At 47.1% G+C, this 21369-nt stretch overlaps 1 protein-coding gene across 1 annotated transcript in view; it reads left to right on the forward strand.

Annotated features, from left to right (window-relative positions):
- Positions 1–21108, forward strand: part of LOC119968046 (solute carrier family 43 member 3-like) — a 66009-nt gene extending 44901 nt beyond the window's left edge. The window contains exons 11-13 of the mRNA XM_038801144.1: positions 1051–1243; positions 1624–1747; positions 20883–21108. Of these exons, the coding sequence (XP_038657072.1) occupies positions 1051–1243; positions 1624–1747; positions 20883–21020 (455 nt within the window). The 3' untranslated portion in view covers positions 21021–21108. The remainder of the gene's footprint in view (positions 1–1050; positions 1244–1623; positions 1748–20882) is intronic.
- The last annotated feature ends 261 nt before the right edge of the window (positions 21109–21369 follow it).

Consider the following 21369-nt stretch of genomic DNA (forward strand, 5'->3'; position numbering starts at 1 on the left):
TCATATGTAATCTTGCTGTGAAAGAAATGTTCCCAACGTGTTACAAGTAATCCATTCGCGAAGTTTATTCCATCTAGTAACAGGTAATCCAGTGGTGAACTCCCTCCTCGCAACCAGTTAACCAATTGTGAAGGCTCAGTTCACTCCCACTCATTTTCTGTACAGGTGTCAACACGAAGCTCTATCCCAATCCCAATTAACTCATGGTAGTAAATTAATCTATCTTCCAGTCACTGGTAATCTGGAGCTTATTGACCAGCTCCCTCACAGGCACATGAACTATGGATGTGAACACTAATCTACCGCCCAGTCATATGTAATCCAGAGATGAAGACGCATGAACACTCGATCACGATCCGTCACAGCGAGCCGAGTTAAGCACACAACCACATGTAGCCCAGCTATTAATAGTCAGCTTCCTCCCTGTCACAATTCGTCCCTTTTTAAAATAAATGTTAAAGTACCCAATTCATTTGTTTCCAATTAAGGGGCAATTTAGCGTGGCCAATCCATCTGCCCTGCACATCTTTCGATGTGGTGCGAAATCCACGGAAACACGGGGAAAATGTGCAAACTCCACACGGACAGTGACCTAGAGCCGGGATCGAACCCGGGTCCTCAGCACCGTGAGGCAGCAGTGCTAACCATTGTGCCACCGTACTGCCCGACGTGTGAATATTCAACCATTTCCCAATATCAGGAAATCCAGTGTGAGACCTCAGAGGCTGCTCAAGCTAAATTAATGGCAGTAAACTCACTCCTGATCCTGGTTTTACAGTGTGAGCGCTCAAATTCCTTCCACTTTTAGCAAATCTGGTATAATTTTTGTGCTACCGTCAGACGTGGGTAATCGACCACATCATTGGATGGATGCTTTGCTCTCTGGAGTTGAGATGGTTGATTACATTTCCCCATCCCCACACCATCCGCCACACCTGCCACTCCCCCTCCCGTCCCGCAGCTCTCTCTGTGCATTTATTGGGCCAGTGAATTTTGCCCAACAATTCAGATTGACTGTTTTAAATCAGGTTATTTCTCCTTCATCCTCAGTTACTGCCAGTTCCCAGAGATTGGCTGACATGGCATCTGCCGTATTGTCTCTCGCCATCACGGTGACTCTGGGTGTCTTGTTCTCAATCTTCGCTGCAATTCCGGTGCTGGAAGTGCAGTATGTAACCTTCGCCCTGCAAGTCATCACGCGCTCTTTCCTGTTTGGTGGAGCTTCCGCCTTCATCACCATCGCGTAAGTCAATCGCAGGCAGAAGGTTTGGATTTCAGAAACATTTATCAAAACTCAACTATCCCGTGAAGGAATTCGGTTGACCCACTTGAACCGTTGGAGACTATTGGATCCGGGATTGTGGGACACAGCGTCATTTGGTATTTCCAAATACACGCTGATGCCGTCACAAGTGGTGATAATTTGGAACTCACGCCACAAAAATCTGTGGAAAGATGATCATAGATCAATTTTGTAAAATTGAATACCCGATGGAGGGAAGCTTGGGGGAAATGTTAATATATGAATATGAAAACCAGCTGTGCCTGTTTTCTCAATGGTCAGCTGTGCTGCCGACTCTGCAATTCGGTGAAACATCTTGTTTGTTGAATTGTTTTCTGCAGGTTCCCTGCATGCTACTTTGGAAAGATTCTTGGTCTGACTTTTGCTATTTCGGCGTGTGTCACTCTACTACAGTACCCCTGCTTGGCTCTAATCCAGGGACCTCTACAAAACCATCCTTTATATGTGAGTATTAGCTGGGAGGATTATGCCTTTCTGATAGTCGCAAATAGAGTGAGACAGGGAGATATAGAGGGTCACATACAGAGAGAAAGAGGTACCATTTTCTGGGCTTGAGGTTCAGTTCAGATCATCCCACGTGTAAACGAGATGAAGTCTGTAACGATGAACCTCTCAGTGTCTGCAACTGCAAAAATACCAAAATCCACAGTCACGCAGACCACAGATGTGCATACTGCTCTTGATAAATAAATGCATTTCATACAATGAAGGAAGTTATTACCAATCCTAAATAGTATATCACTGCGGCAACATTTGGAGTCGTTCTTTGATTTCAATAATTTGGAGGTAGTTCTCCTCAAGGCAGCGAGAGGGATAAAAAAAGGTCTGATAGAGCGGTTCTAAACGAGAAGGGTTTCAGATAGAGATAGGAAAGAGAGTATTTTTGTTGACAGAAAGGCCAATTACCAAGAGGTAATTATTTAATAAAGTAGAAAAGCGCCAGAGTTAACGTGAAGAAAGAACATTCTACTGCATCATTGTTACAGATTCCTCTGTTACATTAGGCTGAATATTGAATGTGGAAAATGCAGGTATATTAGGAACGCGCTCGGATCAGGGATGCAGTGCGTTAGATTAGAATCAGAGCGTTAGCTCAGAAACAGAGCGTTAGCTGAGAAGGGTTCATGTATTTTTTTTAAATTTAGAGTACCCAATTCATTTTGTCCAATGAAGGGGCAATTTAGTGTGGCCAATCCACCTACCCTGCACATCTTTGGGTTGTGGTGGTGAGGCCTACGCAGACACGGGGAGAATGAGCAAACTCCTCGTGGACAGCGACCCAGAGCCGGGATCGAACCTGGGACCTCCGTGCCATGAGGCAGCAGTGGCAACCATTGCGCCACCGTGCTGCCGCTAAGGAGGCGTAATAACCGAAGGGGAAATAGAGGACAACAATAAGTGAAAAACATCACATTTAGGCAGAGCAAATAAGGTGACGAGTGTGAGAATGGAGGTGGTCAATGCAGGACTGAGGGTGTTGTGCCACAATGTGCGCAGAATACTGAACAAGGTAAGTGAGATTGGTGCACACATTGAAATTGGTTCGGTATGATGTTGTGGGAATCATAGAGACGTAGCTGCAAGGAAATCAGGGCCGGTATCTAAGTATACAAGGATATGTGTCCAATCGAAAGGAGAGAGATGGGCAAAGGCGGCGGGTTGCATTCTTAGTAAGAAATTAAGTTAAATCGATAGCAAGGACCCATACAGGATCAGAAGGCACAGGATCTCTGAGGGTAGAAAGAACAATAGAGCAATGGAAGGGGCCCTTCGGCCCTGCAAGCCTGCGACGATCACGTGCACTATCTAGACCAACCACCTGTATCCTTCTATAACCCGTCTGTTCATGTGCCCATCCAGGTAAGTCTTAAAGGTCGCGAACATATCTGCCTCGACCACCTCACTTGGCAGTTTATTCCAGGCAACCACCCTCTGTGTAAAAAACTTCCCCCGCACATATCCACTGAATCCATTCCCCCCTCACCTAGACCCTGTGCCCCCTTGTAATTGTCATTCCTGCCCTCGGAAAAAGGCTACAACTGTTCACCCTATCTATACCCCTAATAATTTTAGACGCTTCAATCAGATCGCCCCTGAGCCTCCGTCTCACCAGACAGAACAATCACATACTCCTTATAGATAATACCCTTCTTACCAGGCAGCATCCAGGTACACCTTTTCTTTACTGTCTTTCCAAAGCCTCCACGTACAGGCTACCTAGAACGAAGAGCTTGTCGTATGAGGAACGGTTGAGGACTCTGTGTCTATGCTCGTTGTTTAGAAGGAGATAGGATATTATTGAAACTTACAGGATGCAGCGAGGCCTGGATAGAGTGGTCGTGGAGAGGATGTTTCCACTTGTCAGAACAACTAGCAGCACAGGTCACAATCTTAGACGAAAGGAACGATCCTTTACAACAGAGATGTGGAGGAATGTATTCAGCCAGAAGGTGGTGAATCTGTGTTACACTTTCCCGCAGAAGGCTGTGGAGGCCAAACCATTGAGTGTCTTTAAGACAGAGATAGATAGGTTCTTGATTAATAAGGGGATCAGGGGTTATGGGGAGAAGGCAGGAGTATGGGCATGAAAAAAATATCAGCCATAATTGAATGACGGGAGCAGCACCGTGGCGCATTGGTAAGCACTACAGTCTCACGGCGCCGAGGTCCCAGGTTCAATCCCAGCTCTGGGTCACTGTCCGTGTGGAGTTTGCACATTCGCCTGTGTTTGCGTGGGTTTCGCCCCCAGGATACAAAGATGTGCAGGGTTGGTGGATTTGCCACGCTAAACTTTCCTTCAATTGGAAAAAATGAATTGGGTACTCTAATTTCATTTTTAAAAAATGATTGAATGGCGGAGCAGACTCGATCTGACGAGTGGCCTAATACTGCTCCTGTGTCTTATGATTTCATGGTGCTTCTGGTAGGGCGGTGACTAGAATTGGAGACAGTATTCCAAATGTGGCCTAAGAACCGTTCTATATAATTGTAAGGTAATATTCGAGCTTTTATACTCGATACCCCGTCCTATGAAGTTAAGCACCCATATGCTTTCTTTACCAACATTTCCACCTCTGCTGCCACTTTTTAGAATCTGTGGACCTGCACGCCCCGATCTATCTGTGTATCTATTCTCCTGATGGTTCTGCTATTTATTTCATAGCTCCCACATGAATTGGATCGATCAAAATGCATCACTTCGCATTTGGCCGGGTTAAACTCTATCTGCCATTTCACTGGCCAATTTTGCAGCCTATTTATATCCTGTTGTATTCTCTGACAACTTCATCAACTCCTGCAATCTTAGTATCATCTGCTAATCTTGCTAATCACAGCCGCTACGTTTTCTTACAAGTCATTTATATATTTTACAAAGAGCAGATGTCCCAGTACAGATTCCTGCGGAATACCAATAGTTCCCGACCCCCATTCGGAAAAACAGCCTTCCACTAATACACTATCTTCTGTGGCCAAGCCAGTTCTGAATCCATCCCGCTAGTTCAGCCCTGAGCCCATGTGATCTAATCTTTTGTACCAGCCTGCCATGAGGAACATTATCAAATGCTTTACTAAACTCCATGCAGACAAAATCCGCAACCCTTCCCTCGTCAATCATTTATGTCACCTCCTCAAAACATTCAATTAACTTAGTGCGACAGACCTCCCTCTTACAAAACCATCCGGGGCGCGATTCTTCGACACTTCCCCGCCGGTTCGGAGAATCATCGGGGGTGTCGTGAATCCCGCCCCGCCGCTCCGATGCCAGCTGCAGAATCATCCGGCGCCAGTATTCGGACGGGGCGGGAATCACGCCGCACCGGTCGGGGGCGGTAGCAGGTGCAAGTCCCGCCGGCGTGGATTCGACATGATCCACTCCAGCAGGACCTGGTTAAATGGCCATCTACCGGAATCCTCGGGGGGGGGGGGGCATGTGTGGATCAGGCCTCGGTGGGGGCCCCCACGGTGGCCTGGCCCGCGATCCGGGCACATCTTTCTGCGGACGGGCCTGTGCAGTAGGGTCACTCTTTTCCTCCTCGCTGCCCTTTGTAGTGCTCCGCTATGGAAACCCCTGCACATGCGCAAGAATATGCCAGTTCCCGTCCAAAAGCATCTCCCCGCACCCATGCCGTACTGGGGTGGAGCGGCATCTAGATCGACGTCAGTGGCCGCCGGACGTTCCTCCCCGAAGAACCAATGGATGAGGGGACATGTCAGTGTCGGATTTGTGCCGACCCCGTCGTGGACGCTGGTCCTGGGGACGCTAGAGACCCTGTCGTTCCAACAGAAACTGGGTCCAGCCCAGGGGCCGTACCTTTCATTTGGATGAACCTGCCGCGACTACTCCCGAGGACTTGGAGACGGAGGAAAACTGCCTGCAGCTGTATTGTGGGGCAGCTTCCCATGTGGCCCCCATTAAGGTGACAGTACGGGTCAATGGTCACCTGCTTGAGATGGTGGTAGACACTGGTGCAGCTGTCTCCGTGATCGGCCAGAGGACATTCGAACACGTTAAGCGGGGTATACAGACCTTTTCATTAACCGATACACATGCCAGGTTGGACACCTAAAACGGGGGAACCATTGCATATTGCTGGAACTACGATGACCCCTTTTGTTTATGGACGCCAGGAGGGGTGTTTCCTGCTGATCGTGGTGCGTGGCCACGGGCCCAGGATGTTGGGTCGGGACTGGTTGCGGCATTTGCGGCTGCAGTGGCAGCACATCCTTCAAACAGGTTCTGGAGGGTTGACAGAGGTACTCGGACGATACCCAGATTTATTCCTGCCTCGTTTGGAGAAAAATTAAAGGGGCCGTACACCGTATCCAAGTCGAAACAAGGAGCCATATCGCGCAACTTCCGGGATCGCCTGGTGCCTTATGCCTTGCTCGAAAATGTAGAAGCAGAGCTCACTCGTTTGGAGTCCTTGGGTATTATCAGGCCGTCCATTTCGCTGACTCGGCAGCTTCAATTGTACCTTTTAATGAAGCCGGATGCTGCGGCTCGCTTGTGTGGCGACTATAAACCTACAGTGAATTGGCTTCCTGACTCGACCCATATCCAATGCCTCGCATAAAAGATCTCTACACGAAGCTTGCAGGTGGGCTCTCGTTCACGAAATTAGATATGTCACGCCTACCAACAGTTGGAGCTGGACTTTGCCTCCCGGCCATATGTGACTATTAATACACATAAGGGCCTGTATGAATATACATGGTTGCCCTTTGTGTATCCTCTGCCTGCGCTAAGTTTCAATGTATCATGGATGGCATCTTGAGAGGTTTACCAGTGTCGCTGTCTACTTAGTCAAGGTTTTGATTATGGGGACATCGGAGCAGGAGCATTTGGAAAATTTGGAGGCTGTCCTTAGATGCCTCTCAAACGCTGGAGTCCAGTTACGTTGTACAAAGTGTGTCTTTCAGGCGAAGGAAGTGGTCTACCTAGGTTATCAGGTGGACCGCGAAGGTTTGAACCCTATCGCAGAGAAGGTGCACGCAATTCACCAGGCTCAGGCCCCAACTGACACTTTGCATCTTCATTCTTTTATCAGCCTCGTAAATTATTGCAGGAAATTGCTCCCCAATCTGACAACTACGCTCGCACCGTTGCACCTTCTGCAAAAGAAGAATCACACCTGGTTTTGGGGTCTGCCGCAAGAAACCGCTTTGCGGCGGGTGAAACAACAATTGTCATCATCTGGATTACTAACCCACTATGATCCGGAAAACCCTTTGCTCATCACGTGTGCCGCACCCCTGCATGGTACTGGGGTCGTCCTGTCCCACAAGATGTAGATCGAAGGAAAGCGGTCGATAGCTTTGGCCTCCCGCACATTGACTGCAGCAGAAAAGAGGTACTCGCAGATCGATAAGTAGGGCATGACAGTGGTCATTGTAGTCAAACGCTCCCGCCAGTATGTGTATTGCCGCCACTTCGCTATCGCGATTGATCATAAGCCTCTGATTGAACTTTTCCAGGAGGATAAACCAATACAGTCCATTGCTTTTGCACGGATCCAGCGCTGGACTTTGTTGCTCGCTGCCTATTAGTATTCTCTGGAGCATAAAGCAGGGACCCAGATAGCGAATGCCGATGCACTGAGCCGATTGCCTTTGTCAACCGGCCCAATGTCGACCCCCCACGACCGGTGAGGTGGTTGTAACCCTAAATCTTATGGACTCCTTGAATGTCATGGCATCGCAGATCCGTGAATAGACCCAGACGAAGCCGGTCCTGTCAAAGGTTCGGCACATAGTCCTGTATGGTGGGCATAATAGATAGGGCCCAGGCGAGTTGCGGGTCTTTTCCTCTAAGCCGTTAGAACAGCGCAGAACAGGTCATTCTCTTGTGGGAGATGCATGTGATTGCACCGGAAAAAGGACATGAGCTGGTATGAAAGGACTTGTACATGGGCATCCGGGTATGGCCAAAATGAAAATGTTGGCCTGGAGGTATAGATAGAGATAGAGAAATACAGCACAGAACAGGCCCTTCGGCCCACGATGTTGTGCAGAACTTTTGTCCGAGGTTAATCATAGCATTTTGGACAATAAGGGCAATTTTTCATGGCCAATCCACCCAACCTGCACATATTTGGACTGAGGGAGGAAACCAGAGCACCGGGAGGAAACCCACGCACACACGGGGAGGTTGTGCAGACTCCACACAGACAGTGACACAAGTCGAAATCGAACTTGCGTCCCTGGAGCTGTGAAGCAATTTTGCTATCCACAATGCTACCGTGCTGCCTTTAAGAATAAGTTAATCTACACTCCATTATGTACCTATCCAATAGCCGCTTGAAGGTCCCTAACGATTCCGAGTCAACTACTTCCACAGGCAGCGCATTCCATGCCGCCACTTTTCTCTGTGTAAAGAACCTACCTCGGACATCCCCTCTATATCTTCCACCGTTTATCTTAAGTTTATGTCCCCTTGTAATGGTGTGTTCCACCCGGGGGAAAAGCCTCTGACTGTCTACTCTATCTATTCCCCTGATCATCTGACAAACCTCTATCAAGTCGCCCCGATCCTTCTCCGTTCTAATGAGAAAATGCCTAGCACCCTCAACCTTTCCTCGTATGACAGACTCTCCATTCCAGGCAACATCCTGGTAAATCTCCTTTGCACCTTTTCCAAAGCTTCCACATCCTTCCTAAAATGAGGCGACCAGAACTGCACACAGTACTCCTAATGTGGCCTGACCAAGGTTTTGTACAGCTGCATCATCATCACACGGCTCTTAAATTCAATCCCTCTGCTAATGAACCCTAGCACACCATAGACCTTTATCACAGCTCTATCCACTTGAGCGGCAACTTTCAAAGATCTATGAACATAGACCCCAAGATCTCTCTGCTCCTCCACATTGCCAAGAACCCTACCGTTAACCCTGTATTCCGCATTCAGATTTGTCCTTCCAAAATGGACAACCTCACACTTGTCAGGGTTAAACTCCATCTGCCACTTCTCAGCCCAGCTCTGCATCCGATCTATGTCTTTGATGCCGACAACAGCCCTCCTCACTATCCACAACTTCACCAATCTTCGTATCATCTGCAAATTGACTGACCAACCCTTCAACTCCTTCATCCAAGTCGTTAATGAAAATCACAAACAGCGGAGGACCCAGAACTAATCCCTGCGGTACGCCACTGATAACTGGGCTCCAGGCTGAATATTTGCCATCCAACACCACTCTCTGTCTTCCATCGGTTAGCCAGTTTGTTATCCAACTGGCCAAATTTCCCACTATCCCATGCCTCCTTACTTTCTGCACAAGCCTACGTGGGGAACATTATCAAATGCCTTACTAAAATCCATGTACACTACATCCACTGCTTTACCTTCATCCACATGCTTGGTCACCTCCTCAAAGAAGTCAATAAGACTTGTAAGGCAAGACCTATCCCTCACAAATCCGTGCTGACTATCCCTAATAAAGCATTGTCTTTCCAGGTGCTCAGAAATCCTATCCCTCAGTACCCTTTCCATTACTTTGCCTACCACCGAATTAAGATTAACTGGCCTGTAATTCCCAGTGTTATCCCTATTCACTTTTTTGAAAGGGGCACGACATTTGCCACTCTCCAATCCTCTGGTACCACCCCTGTTGAAAGCGAGGACGAAAAGATCATTGCCAACGGCTCTGCAATTTCATTTCTTGCTTCCCATAGAATCCTTGGATATATCCCGTCAGGCCCGGGGGACTTGTCTATCCTCAAGTTTTTCAATACGTGCAACACATCTTCCTTCCGGACAAGTATCTCCTCGGGCTTATCAGTCTGTTTCACACTGTCCTCTCCAACAATATGGCCCCTCTCGTTTGTAACTACTGAAGAAAAATACTTGTTCAAGACCTCTCCTATCTCTTCAGACTCAATACACAATCTCCCGCTACTGTCCTTGATCGGACCTACCCTCGTTCTAGTCATTCTCATATTTCTCACATATGTGTAAAAGGCCTTGGGGTTTTCCATGATCCTACCTGCCGAAGATTTTTCATGCCCTCAATTAGTTCTCCTAAACCCTTTAGAACATAGAACATAGAACGATACAGCGCAGTACAGGCCCTTCGGCCCTCAATGTTGCACCGACATGGAAAAAAAAACTAAAGGCCATCTAACCTACACTATGCCCTTATCATCCATATGCTTATCCAATAAACGTTTAAATGCCCTCAATGTTGGCGAGTTCACTACTGTTGCAGGTAGGGCATTCCACGGCCTCACCACTCTTTACGTAAAAAACCCACCTCTGACCTCTGTCCTATATCTATTACCCCTCAATTTAAGGCTATGTCCCCTCGTGCTAGCCACCTCCATCCGCGGGAGAAGGCTCTCGCTGTCCACCCTATCTAACCCTCTGATCATTTTGTATGCCTCTATTAGGTCACCTCTTAACCTTCTTCTCTCTAACGAAAACAACCTCAAGTCCATCAGCCTTTCCTCATAAGATTTTCCCTCCATACCAGGCAACATCCTGGTAAATCTCCTCTGCACCCGTTCCAAAGCTTCCACGTCCTTCCTATAATGAGGCGACGAGAACTGGACGCAATACTCCAAATGCGGCCGTACGAGAGTTTTGTACAACTGCAACATGACCTCATGGCTCCGGAACTCAATCCCTCTACCAATAAAGGCCATCACGCCATAGGCCTTCTTCACAACCCGATCAACCTGGGTGGCAACTTTCAGGGATCTATGTACATGGACACCGAGATCCCTCTGCTCATCCACACTACCAAGAATTTTACCATTAGCCAAATATTCCGCATTCCTGTTATTCTTTCCAAAGTGAATCACCTCACACTTCTCCACATTAAACTCCATTTGCCACCTCTCAGCCCAGCTCTGCAGCTTATCCATGTCCCTATGTAACCTGCAACATCCTTCCGCACTGTCTACAACTCCACCAACTTTAGTGTCGTCTGCAAATTTACTTACCCATCCTTCTGCTCCCTCCTCTAGGTCATTTATAAAAATGACAAACAGCAACGGCCCCAGAACAGATCCTTGTACGCCACTCGTAACTGAACTCCATTCTGAACATTTCCCATCAACCACCACTCTCTGTCTTCTTTCAACTAGCCAATTTCTGATCCACATCTCTAAATCACTCTCAATCTCCAGCCTCCGTATTTTCTGCAATAGCCGACCGTGGAGAACCTTATCAAACGCTTTACTGAAATCCATATACACCACATCAACTGCTTTTCCCTCGTCCACCTGTTCAGTCACCTTCTCAAAGAACTCGATAAGGTTTGTGAGGCATGACCTACCCTTCACAAAACCATGCTGACTATCCCTAATCATATTATTCCTATCTAGATTATTATAAATCGTATCTTTTATAATCCTCTCCAAGACTTTACCCACCACAGATGTTGGGCTCACCGGCCTATAGTTACCGGGGTTATCTCTACTCCCCTTCTTGAACAAAGGGACCACATTTGCTATCCTCCAGTCCTCTGGCACTATATATGTAGCCAATGATGACCTAAAAATCAAAGCCAAAGGCTCAGCACTCTCTTCCCTGGCTTCCCAGAGAATCCTAGGATAAATCCCATCAGGCCCCGGGGACTTATCTATTTTCACCTTGTCCAGAATTGCCAACACTTGTTCCCTACTCACCTCAATGCCATCTATTCTAATAGCCTGGGTCTCAGCATTCTCCTCCACAATATTATCTTTTTCCTGAGTGAATACTGACAAAAAGTATTCATTTAGTATCTCGCTTATCTCCTCAGCCTCCACACACAACTTCCCACCACTGTCCTTGACTGGCCCTACTCTTACCCTAGTCATTCCTTTACTCCTGACATACCTATAGAAAGCTTTTGGGTTTTCCTTGATCCTACCTGCCAAAGACTTCTCATGTCCCCTCCTTGCTCGTCTTAGCTCTCTCTTTAGATCCTTCCTCGCTTCCCTGTAACTATCAAGTGCCCCAACTGAAACTTCACGCCTCATCTTCACATAGGCCTCCTTCTTCCTCTTAACAAGAGATTCCACTTCTTTGGTAAACCACGGTTCCCTCGCTCTACCCTTTCCTCCCTGTCTGACTGGTACGTACTGATCAAGAACACGCAATAGCTGTTCCTTGAACAAGCTCCACATATCCAGTGTGCCCAACCCTTGCAGCCTACTTCTCCAACCTACACATCCTAAGTCATGTCTAATGGCATCATAATTGCCCTTCCCCCAGCTATAACTCTTGCCCTGCGGGGTATACATATCCCTTTCCATCACTAATGTAAAGGTCACCGAATTGTGGTCACTGTCTCCAAAGTGTTCACTTACCTCCAGATCTAACACCTGGCCTGGTTCATTACCCAAAACCAAATCCGAAGTGGCCTCACTTCTTGTTGGCCTGTCAACATATTGTGTCAGAAAACCCTCCTGCACACATTGTACAAAGAACGACCCATCCAATGTACTCGAACTATATCTTTTCCAGTCAATATTAGGAAAGTTAAAGTCTCCCATAACAACTACCCTGTTACTTTCGCTCTTTTCCAGAATCATCTTCGCCATCCTTTCCTCTACATCTCTAGAACTATTAGGTGGCCTATAGAAAACTCCCAGCAGGGTGACCTCTCCTTTCCTGTTTCTAACCTCAGCCCATACTACCTCGGAAGAAGAGTCCCCATCTTGCACCCTTTCTGCCACCGTAATACTGTCCTTGACTAGCAGCGCCACACCTCCCCCTCTTTTGCCCCCTTCTCTGACTTTACTAAAGCACCTAAACCCCGGAACCTGCAACAACCATTCCTGTCCCTGCTCTATCCATGTCTCTGAAATGGCCACAACATCGAAGTCCCAGGTTCCAACCCATGCTGCCAGTTCCCCTACCTTATTTCGTATACTCCTGGCATTGAAATAGACACACTTCAAACCACCTACCTGAACACTGCCGCCCTCCTGCGAAGTCAAATCTGTGCTCCTGACCTCTCTACTCTCAATCTCTCGCACCCCAAAAGTACAGTTCCTTTCTTCAGTTCCCTCCTGGCTATCGTGTATCCTCCAGCGCCCTGTCTGAACCTTGTTCCTTCAGCCTTACATAAGTCTCCTTCTTCCTCTTAACAAGACATTCAACCTCTCTTGTCAACCATGGTTCCCTCACTCGACCATCTCTTCCCTGCCTGACAGGGACATACATATCAAAGACACGCAGTACCTGTTCCTTGCACAAGTCCATATTTCTCTTGTGTCCTTCCCAGATAGCCTATGTTCCCAACTTCTGCACTTCAATTCTTGTCTGACAGCATTGTATTTACCCTTCCCCAATTATAAATTTGCCCTGTTGCACGCAGGTCTCCCTCTCCATAACTAAAGTGAAAGTCACAGAATTGTGGTGCCTACCTGCAAAATGCTCCCCCACGAACAAATCTATCACCTGCCGTTGTTCATTACCAAGTACTAAATCCAATATGGCCTCCCCTCTGGTCGGACAATCTACATACTGTGTTAGAAAAGCTTCATGGACACACTGCACAAACACTACCCCATCCAAACTATTTGATCTAAAGAGTTTCCACTCAATGTTTGGGAAGTTGAAGTCACCCATGACGACTACCCTGTGACTTCTGCACCTTTCCAAAATATGTTTCCCAATCTGTTCCTCCACATCTCTGCTGCTATTGGGGGGGGGGGGGGCTATAGAAAACTCCCAACAAGGTGACTGCTACTTTCCTATTTCTGACTTTCTGCAGCTGTTATACTATCACCAATTACCAATGCCACCCCCCCCCCCCACCCCACCTCTTTAAGCATCCTCCCTAATCTTGTTGAAACATCTATAACCAGGGACCTCCAACAACCATTTCTGCCCCTCTTCTCTCCAAGTTTCCGTGGTGGCCACCACATCGTAGTCCCAAGTACCGATCCATGCCTTAAGTTCACCCACATTATTCCTGATGCTTCTTGCATTAAAGTATACACACCAACCCATCTCCTTGCCTGCAAGTACTCTCCTTTGTCTGGTTACCTTCCCTACTGCATCATTACTTGCTTTGGCGTCCTGAATATCGGCTTCCTTAGTTGCTGGACTACAAGTCCGGTTCCTATTCCCCTGCCAAATTAGTTTAAACCCTCCCGAAGAGTACTAGTAAACCTCTCCCCCCTCCCAGGATATTGGTGCCCCTCTGGTTAAGATGCAACCCGTCCTGCTTGTACAGGTTCCACCTTTCCCAGAATGCGCTCTAATTATCCAAATATCTGAAGCCCTCCCTCCTACACCATTCCTGCAAACACGTGTTCAACTGCACTCTCTCCCTATTCCTCGCCTCGCTCTCACGTGGCACCGGCAACAAACCAGAGATGACAACTCTGTCTGTCCTGGCCTTTAACTTCCAGCCTAACTCCCTAAACTTGTTTATTACCTCCACACCCTTTTTCCTACCTACGTCGTTGGTACCAATGTGCACCACGACTTCTGGCTGCTCCCCCTCCCCCTTCAGGATCCTGAAGGCACGATCCGAAACATCCCTGACCCTGGAACCCGGGAGGCAACGTACCTTTAGGGAGTCTCGCTCGCGACCACAGAATCTCCTATCTATTCCCCTAACCATTGAATCTCCTATTATTATTCCTTTTCTATGCTACCACTTTCCCTTCTGAGCCCCAGAGCCAGAACCAGTGCCAGAGAGCTGGCCGCTGGGGCCTTCCCCAGGTAGGTCATCCCCCCAACAGCATCCAAAACGGTTTGGAATGGGAACGGCCACGAAGGATCCCTGCACTGTCTGCCTGTTAGTTTTCTTTCCCCTGACTGTAACCCAGCTACTCTTGCCCAGTACCTTGGGTGTGGCTACCTCCCTGTAACTCATCTCGATAACCCACTCTGCCTCCCGGATGATCCGAAGTTCATCCAGCTCCAGCTCCAGATCCTTAACACGATCTCTGAGGAGCCGGTGTTGGGTGCACTTCCCGCAGGTATAGTCAGCGGGGACACCAGTGGTATCCCTCACCACCCACATTCTACAGGAGGAGCATGCAACTGCCCTAGCCGCCATCCCCTCTTACTTTTCAGAATTAGCTGTCCCGTCGACCAACTGGACCTCCGCCCTCCGACTCTGCTTCCAGTCAGCTGTACTCTAAACTCCTGGCTCACTTCACGCTCTTTGATAAATATCGGAAATGAAATGTAAGGAGCACCTTACTCCCTCCTCACCTAACTCCCTCAGTCACCAAACTCTCACTGTCGCGCTCAAATGCAACAAGCTCAGCACTCAGTGCAAACAAAGTCTGCACTGTAACTAGCTCCTATTTATACTGTGACTCTAGCCTCTGAAAAACTGGCCTCATCCAATTAACTAATTAACAAGCTCCAGCTGCAAATAAGTGCAAGTAGAACCTTGTTTAAAGCTAGTTCAAAATTCACCTTTTTATAGACCAAACAGCAACTTTTAAGTTAATTAGCTAGATAAAAGAAATACTAGATTTTAAATAAAAATGAACCCTTATACTCCCTCAGTAACCAAACTCTCACTGAAGCACTCAAATGCAACAAACTCAGCACTCAGTGCAAACAAAGTCTGCACTGTAACTAGCTCCTATTTATACTGTGACTCTAGCCTCTGAAAACTAGCCTAATCCAATTAATAATTAACAAGCTCCAGCTGCAAGTAAGTACAAGTAGAACCTTGTATAAAGCTGATTCAAAATTCACCTTCTTATAGACCAAACAGCAACTTTTAAGTTAATTAACTAGATGAAAGAAATACTAGACTTTAAATAAAAATTAACCCTTATGCTCCCTCAGTCACCAAACTCTCCCTGTAGCGCTCAAATGCAACAAGATCAGCACTCAGTGCAAACAAAGGCTGCACTGTAACTAGCTCCTATTTATACTGTGACTCTAGCCTCTGAAAACTGGCCTAATCCAATTCACTAATTAACAAGCTCCAGCTGCAAGTAAGTACAAGTAGAACCTTGTTTAAAGCTGATTCAAAATTCACCTTCTTATAGACCAAACAGCAACTTTTAAGTTAATTAACTAAATAAAAGAAATACTATACTTTAAATATAAATGAACCCTTATACTCCCTCAGTCATCAAACTCTCACTGTAGCAGTCAAATGCAACAAGATCAGCACTCAGCGCAAACAAAGTCTGCACTGTAACTAGCTCCTATTTATACTGTGACTCTAGCCTCTGAAAACTGGCCTAATCCAATTCACCAATTAACAAGCTCCAGCTGCAAGTAAGTACAAGTAGAACCTTGTTTAAAGCTGATTCAAAATTCACCTTCTTATAGACCAAACATCACTGGGAATGGTCAGGGCGGCCTTGGGCGAACGCATGCATGCGGATTTCAGCGGCCCCTTTCAGGGATCCATGTTCCTTCTATTAATCGAGGCCCAGTCTAAATAGATAGAGGTACATAAGATTGTAGGCACAACATCCTGGGCTGATGGGGATGGGGTACCAGACTGAATTCGTAAAAAGGAGGAATGATGGCACAACGTCCTTCGCAACAAGAGAAGATGCATTTATTTTTCAGTATGCATGCCCTCCCCGAGGTGGTGGTCACAGACAACTGCACTCCGTTCACAAATGAAGAGAGTGCGAGTTTCAAGAAGATAAGCAGCATACGCCATATCCACACCGCTTCCAATGGGTTGGTGGAGTGCGCATTGCAGACATTCAAGCAAAGCCTAAAGAAACAGCCATCCGGGTCGATGGAGAAAAGACTGATTATTTTTTTTTGCACACAGGACCACTCCACATGCAGTGACTCTGGTAACTCCGGCGGAACTACTAATGGCCCGGACACTTTGCACTCGCCTCAGCAGGGTTTTCCCAGACATTGGCGCAAAAGTACGCCACACTCAAGAACGGAAGGGGCATGGCCTTTCTCGGCATCGGTCCATTCGGCAGTTTGCGCCTGGTGACCCGCTGTTCATTCAGAACTTTGCCCAGTAGGTCCCTGGTGTTATCTTTCGCCGAACAGGCCCTATCTCTGACAAGGTACAATTCCAGGGTCGTCTCCAGTGCAAGCATGGAGAGGACGTTCGGTACAGAAGGCTACGTCCTCCAAAGATTCCTCTCCCCCAGAGCTCACTTTTACAGCCACATAGACGAGACAGAGTAAAGGTTGTTCCTCACGATCTTCGTCTGGCGCCACACTCAATACTTGCGTAGGAAGTTGCAGAACCACGTGGAGATAGGGACGCCGAGATGACTGAGGCAGTGTTCTCTGGCTCCGAGATGGAGATGTAGGACGCCTCCGAGGGGGAGTCCTCGGTTCCACGACCCGTGGATGTGCAACCATTACACCGTTCATCCCAGAAGCGTCGTTCTTCCTTCTCGTTACACGTCGCTCAATCCAGCGCCTCATGCAAGTAGTGTCTGGCCTGTGGCAAAACCAGTCCGATGCCCTCCTTTGCAAGGATCTGCGGTGGATTCCTTGGACTTTGGGGATGGGGAAGGGATGTTATAATCTGCCTGATTATTACTGCCTAGGGACTATTGACCATCCGACAATCCATAGTGAGGATGAGCTTCCCCAAAGAGGGGGCCGGAGAAATTATTATCAGAGTCACCTGCATAAATAGAGCTGGGCAGTGTGGAACCAGCTAGAGAGGAGAGCAATGAGGGAGTACTGCTGCTGTTGTATATATGTAATTGTAAATAATGTTATTTATTTTGATTCTACAAACTTGTGCTGGTTCTTCATGGCCTCACAAAAAGTACACAAATATTTCTGTCAGAGGCCCAGCGATTTCATCTCTTGCCTCCCTCAGTAATCTGGGATAGATGCCATCTGCACCTGGGGATTTTTCTACCTTAATGCTTTTTAACGCACCTAACACTTCCTCCCTCGCAATAATGATCTGTGCTAAAGTGTTTACACATCCAACTGAAGCACCACCGATCAACGTGTCCCTCTCCTTTGCCAATACCGATGCAAAATACTCAGTAAGGGCTTTGACAAGGTCTCTCATGGTAGACTGATACAAAAGGTGAAGTCGCACGGGATCAGAGGTGATCTGGCAAGATGGATACAGAACTGGCTAGGCGATAGAAGGCAGTAGCAATGGAAGGGTGCCTTTTGATTGGACGACTGTGACGTGGTGTTCCGCAGGAATCAGTGCTGGGACCTTTGCTATTCATAGTATATATAAATTATTTGGAAGAAAATGTAACTGGTCTGATCAGTAAGTTTGTGGACGACACATAGGTTGATGAAATTGCAGATTGCGATGAGTACTGTCAGACGATACAGCAGGATTTCGATCGTTTGGAGACTTAGGCAGAGAGATGGCATATGAAGTTTAATCCGGACAAACATGAGGTAATGCATTTTGGAAGGTTTAATGCAGGTAGGGAATGTACAGTGAATGGACAGTGAATGGTAGAACCCTTAAGACAATTGACAGTCGGAGAGATCTCGGTGTACAGGTCCACGGGTCACTGAAAGGGGCAACACAGGTGGAGAAGGTCGTCACAAACGCATACGGCTTGCTTGCCTTCATTGGCCGGGGCATTGAGCATAAAAATTGGCAAGTCATGTTGCAGCTGTATAGAACCTTAGTTAGGCCACACTTACAGTGTTCAACTCTGGCCGCCACACTACCAGAAGGAGGTGGAGGCTTTAGAAATGGGGCAGACGAGATTTAACAGGATGTTGACTGGTATGGAGGGCATTAGCTATGAGGAGCGGTTGAATAATCTCTGTTTATTCTCACTGGAACGACGGAGGTTGAGGGGCGACCTGATACATAGAACATAGAACATAGAACGGTACAGCGCAGTACAGGCCCTTCGGCCCACGATGTTGCACCGACATGGGAAGTCAAAAACTAAAGGCCATCTAACCGACACTATGCCATTATCATCCATATGCTTATCCAATAAACTTTTAAATGCCCTCAATGTTGGCGAGGTCACTACTATTGCAGGTAGGGCATTCCACGGCCTCACCACTCTTTGCGTAAAAAAACCTACCTCTGACGTCTGTCCTATATCTATTACCCCTCAATTTAAGGCTATGTCCCCTCGTGCTAGCCACCTCCGTCCGCGGGAGAAGGCTCTCACTGTCCACCCTATCTAACCCTCTGATCATTTTGTATGCCTCTATTAAGTCACCTCTTAACCTTCTTCTCTCTAACGAAAAGAACCTGAAGTCAATCAGCCTTTCCTCATAAGATTTTCCCTCCATACCAGGCAACATCCTGGTAAATCTCCTCTGCACACGTTCCAAAGCTTCCACGTCCTTCCTATAATGAGGCGACCAGAACTGTCCGCAATACTCCAAATGCGGCCGTACCAGAGTTTTGTTCAGCTGCAACATGGCCTCATGGCTCCGGAACTCAATCACTCTACCAATAACTGGGAGCATAGGTTTAAGGTGCGAGGGGCACGGTTTAGAGTAGATGTACGAGGCAGGTTTTTTTTACAGAATGAGTAGTGGGTGCCAAGAACTCGCTGCCGGAGGAGGTGGGGAAGCATGGACGAAAGTGATGTTTTAAGGGGCATCCTGACAAATATTAGGAATATGTGGTTAGGAATAGAGTGATACGGAGTGTAGAATGTTTTAGTTTAGACTGGCAGCATGGTCGTCGCAGGCTTGGAAGGCCGAATAGCCTGTTCCTGTGCTGTACATTTATTTGTTCTTTGTAAATTGGACAAAGCAGAATCAGTGGAAGTGATTTATTTAGATTTTCAGAATGCATTTGACAAGGTGCCACATACGAGACTGTTCATTCGGTTAAGAGCCCATCGTGTAAAGGCAGGTCCTGGCATGGATAGAGGATTTGCTGATGGCAGACGGTAAAGTGTGGGATAAAGTGGTCTTTTTCAGGATGGCAGTTGCCACCACATTAATGATCTAAAAGAAGGAACTGAATGTACTGTTGCGTATTTGCAGATGATACAAAGATCTGAAGAGGGACAGATAGTATTGAGGAAGCGAAACTGAGGAAGTAGTATTCGAGAAGGACTTGAACAGGGTAGGAGTGTGGGAAAAGACATTGCAGATGGAATAAAAGTGTAAGGTCATGCACTTTGGAAGAGGACTTTAGGCAGAGGCTATTTTCTCTACAGGGAAATGCTTAGGAAATCAAAAGCACGAAGGGACTTCGGAGTCCTTGTTCACGGTTCTCTTAAGGTTAACGTGCAGGTTCAGTTGACAGTTAAGAAGGCAAATATAATGTTTGCATTCAGGTCGAGAGGGTTAAAGTACAAGACCAGGATGTACTTATGAGGTTGTATAAGGCTCTGGTCAGACTCCATTTGGAGTATTGTGAGCAGTTATGGGCCCCGTATCAAAGGAAGGATGTGCTGGCCTTGGGAAGGGTCCAGAGGAGGTTCACAAGAATGATCCCAGGAATGAAGAGCTTTTTGTATGAGGAACGTTTGAGGACTCAGGGCCTGTACTCGTTGGAGTTTAGAAGGATAACGGGGGATGTTATTGAAACTTACAGGATGCTGTGAGGTCTGGATAGAGTGGACATGGAGAGGATGTTTTCACTTGCGGAAAAAAAAACAGAACCATAGGACACAATCTCAGACTAAAGGGACGATCCTTTGAGACAGAGCAAAGGAGGACTTTATTCAGCCAGAGGGTGGTGAATCTGTGGGGGTCAGATATGAGTTTCTTTAAACAGAGATAGCTTCTTTATTACTAATAATAATAATAGCTTATTGTAACAAGTAGACTTCAATGAATTTACTGTGAAAAGCCCCATGTCGCCACATTCCGGCGCCTGTTCGGGGAGGCTGGTACGGTAATTCAACCCTCGCTGTTGGTCTTGTCCTGCATTACAAGCCAGCTGTTTAGCCCACTGTGCTAAACCAGTCCCTAAATCGGAGGGCCAGGCGTTATAGGGAGAAGGTAGGAGAATGGTGATGAGAAAATTATCAGCCATGATTGAATGGCAGAGCAGACTTGATGGGCCGCTCGCCTAATTCTGCTCCTATGTCTTATGGTCTTAAGTAGATCTTGGAAATTAATCTACTGGACATATGGACTGTGCGAGTGATTCTGCGCTGTCCCTTCATTGATTCGATGAGAAGATTTTCAAGAAAGATTTTGCGTGCATTGCAGCTTTCACTTTACTTTTGATCCCTTTTGATATAGTTAAAAATCGGTTTAATCGTCCTGGTAACTCTGACCTACGCCCATCCGATCAACGTCTATCTTCACTGCCGACGGGAAATGGGAAAGAGAGTTGTGGTAAATCCCTCCCAAGTCGAAGTGTCAGATCTGGAGGATTAGTACGATTGGTCGATATGACATACCTGTGGAGCACAGTGGTGAGTGGGACTGTAATACTATTGAAACAAATAAAATAGGAACAAGATTAGACCATTCTGCATGTCTAGCCTACTCCGTCATGCATTATGATCATGGCAGACCCCGCCTTCCCCTATATGCTTTATTGACGTTCCCAAATGCGACATCTTACTGCTTCTTGAAAACATAGTGTTTTAGACTCAACTGATTGCTGTAGCAGCGGTTTCCACAGGCCGAACACATTGCATTGCTCCTCATCTCTGTCCCAAATTACCGGTACTGCTGGTTCGAGACACCCCAACCATCGAATGCAGCCTTCTTGTATTTGGAA

The sequence above is a fragment of the Scyliorhinus canicula genome, chromosome 6 (assembly GCF_902713615.1).
Source record: "Scyliorhinus canicula chromosome 6, sScyCan1.1, whole genome shotgun sequence".
Classification (NCBI taxonomy): Eukaryota; Metazoa; Chordata; class Chondrichthyes; order Carcharhiniformes; family Scyliorhinidae; genus Scyliorhinus; species Scyliorhinus canicula.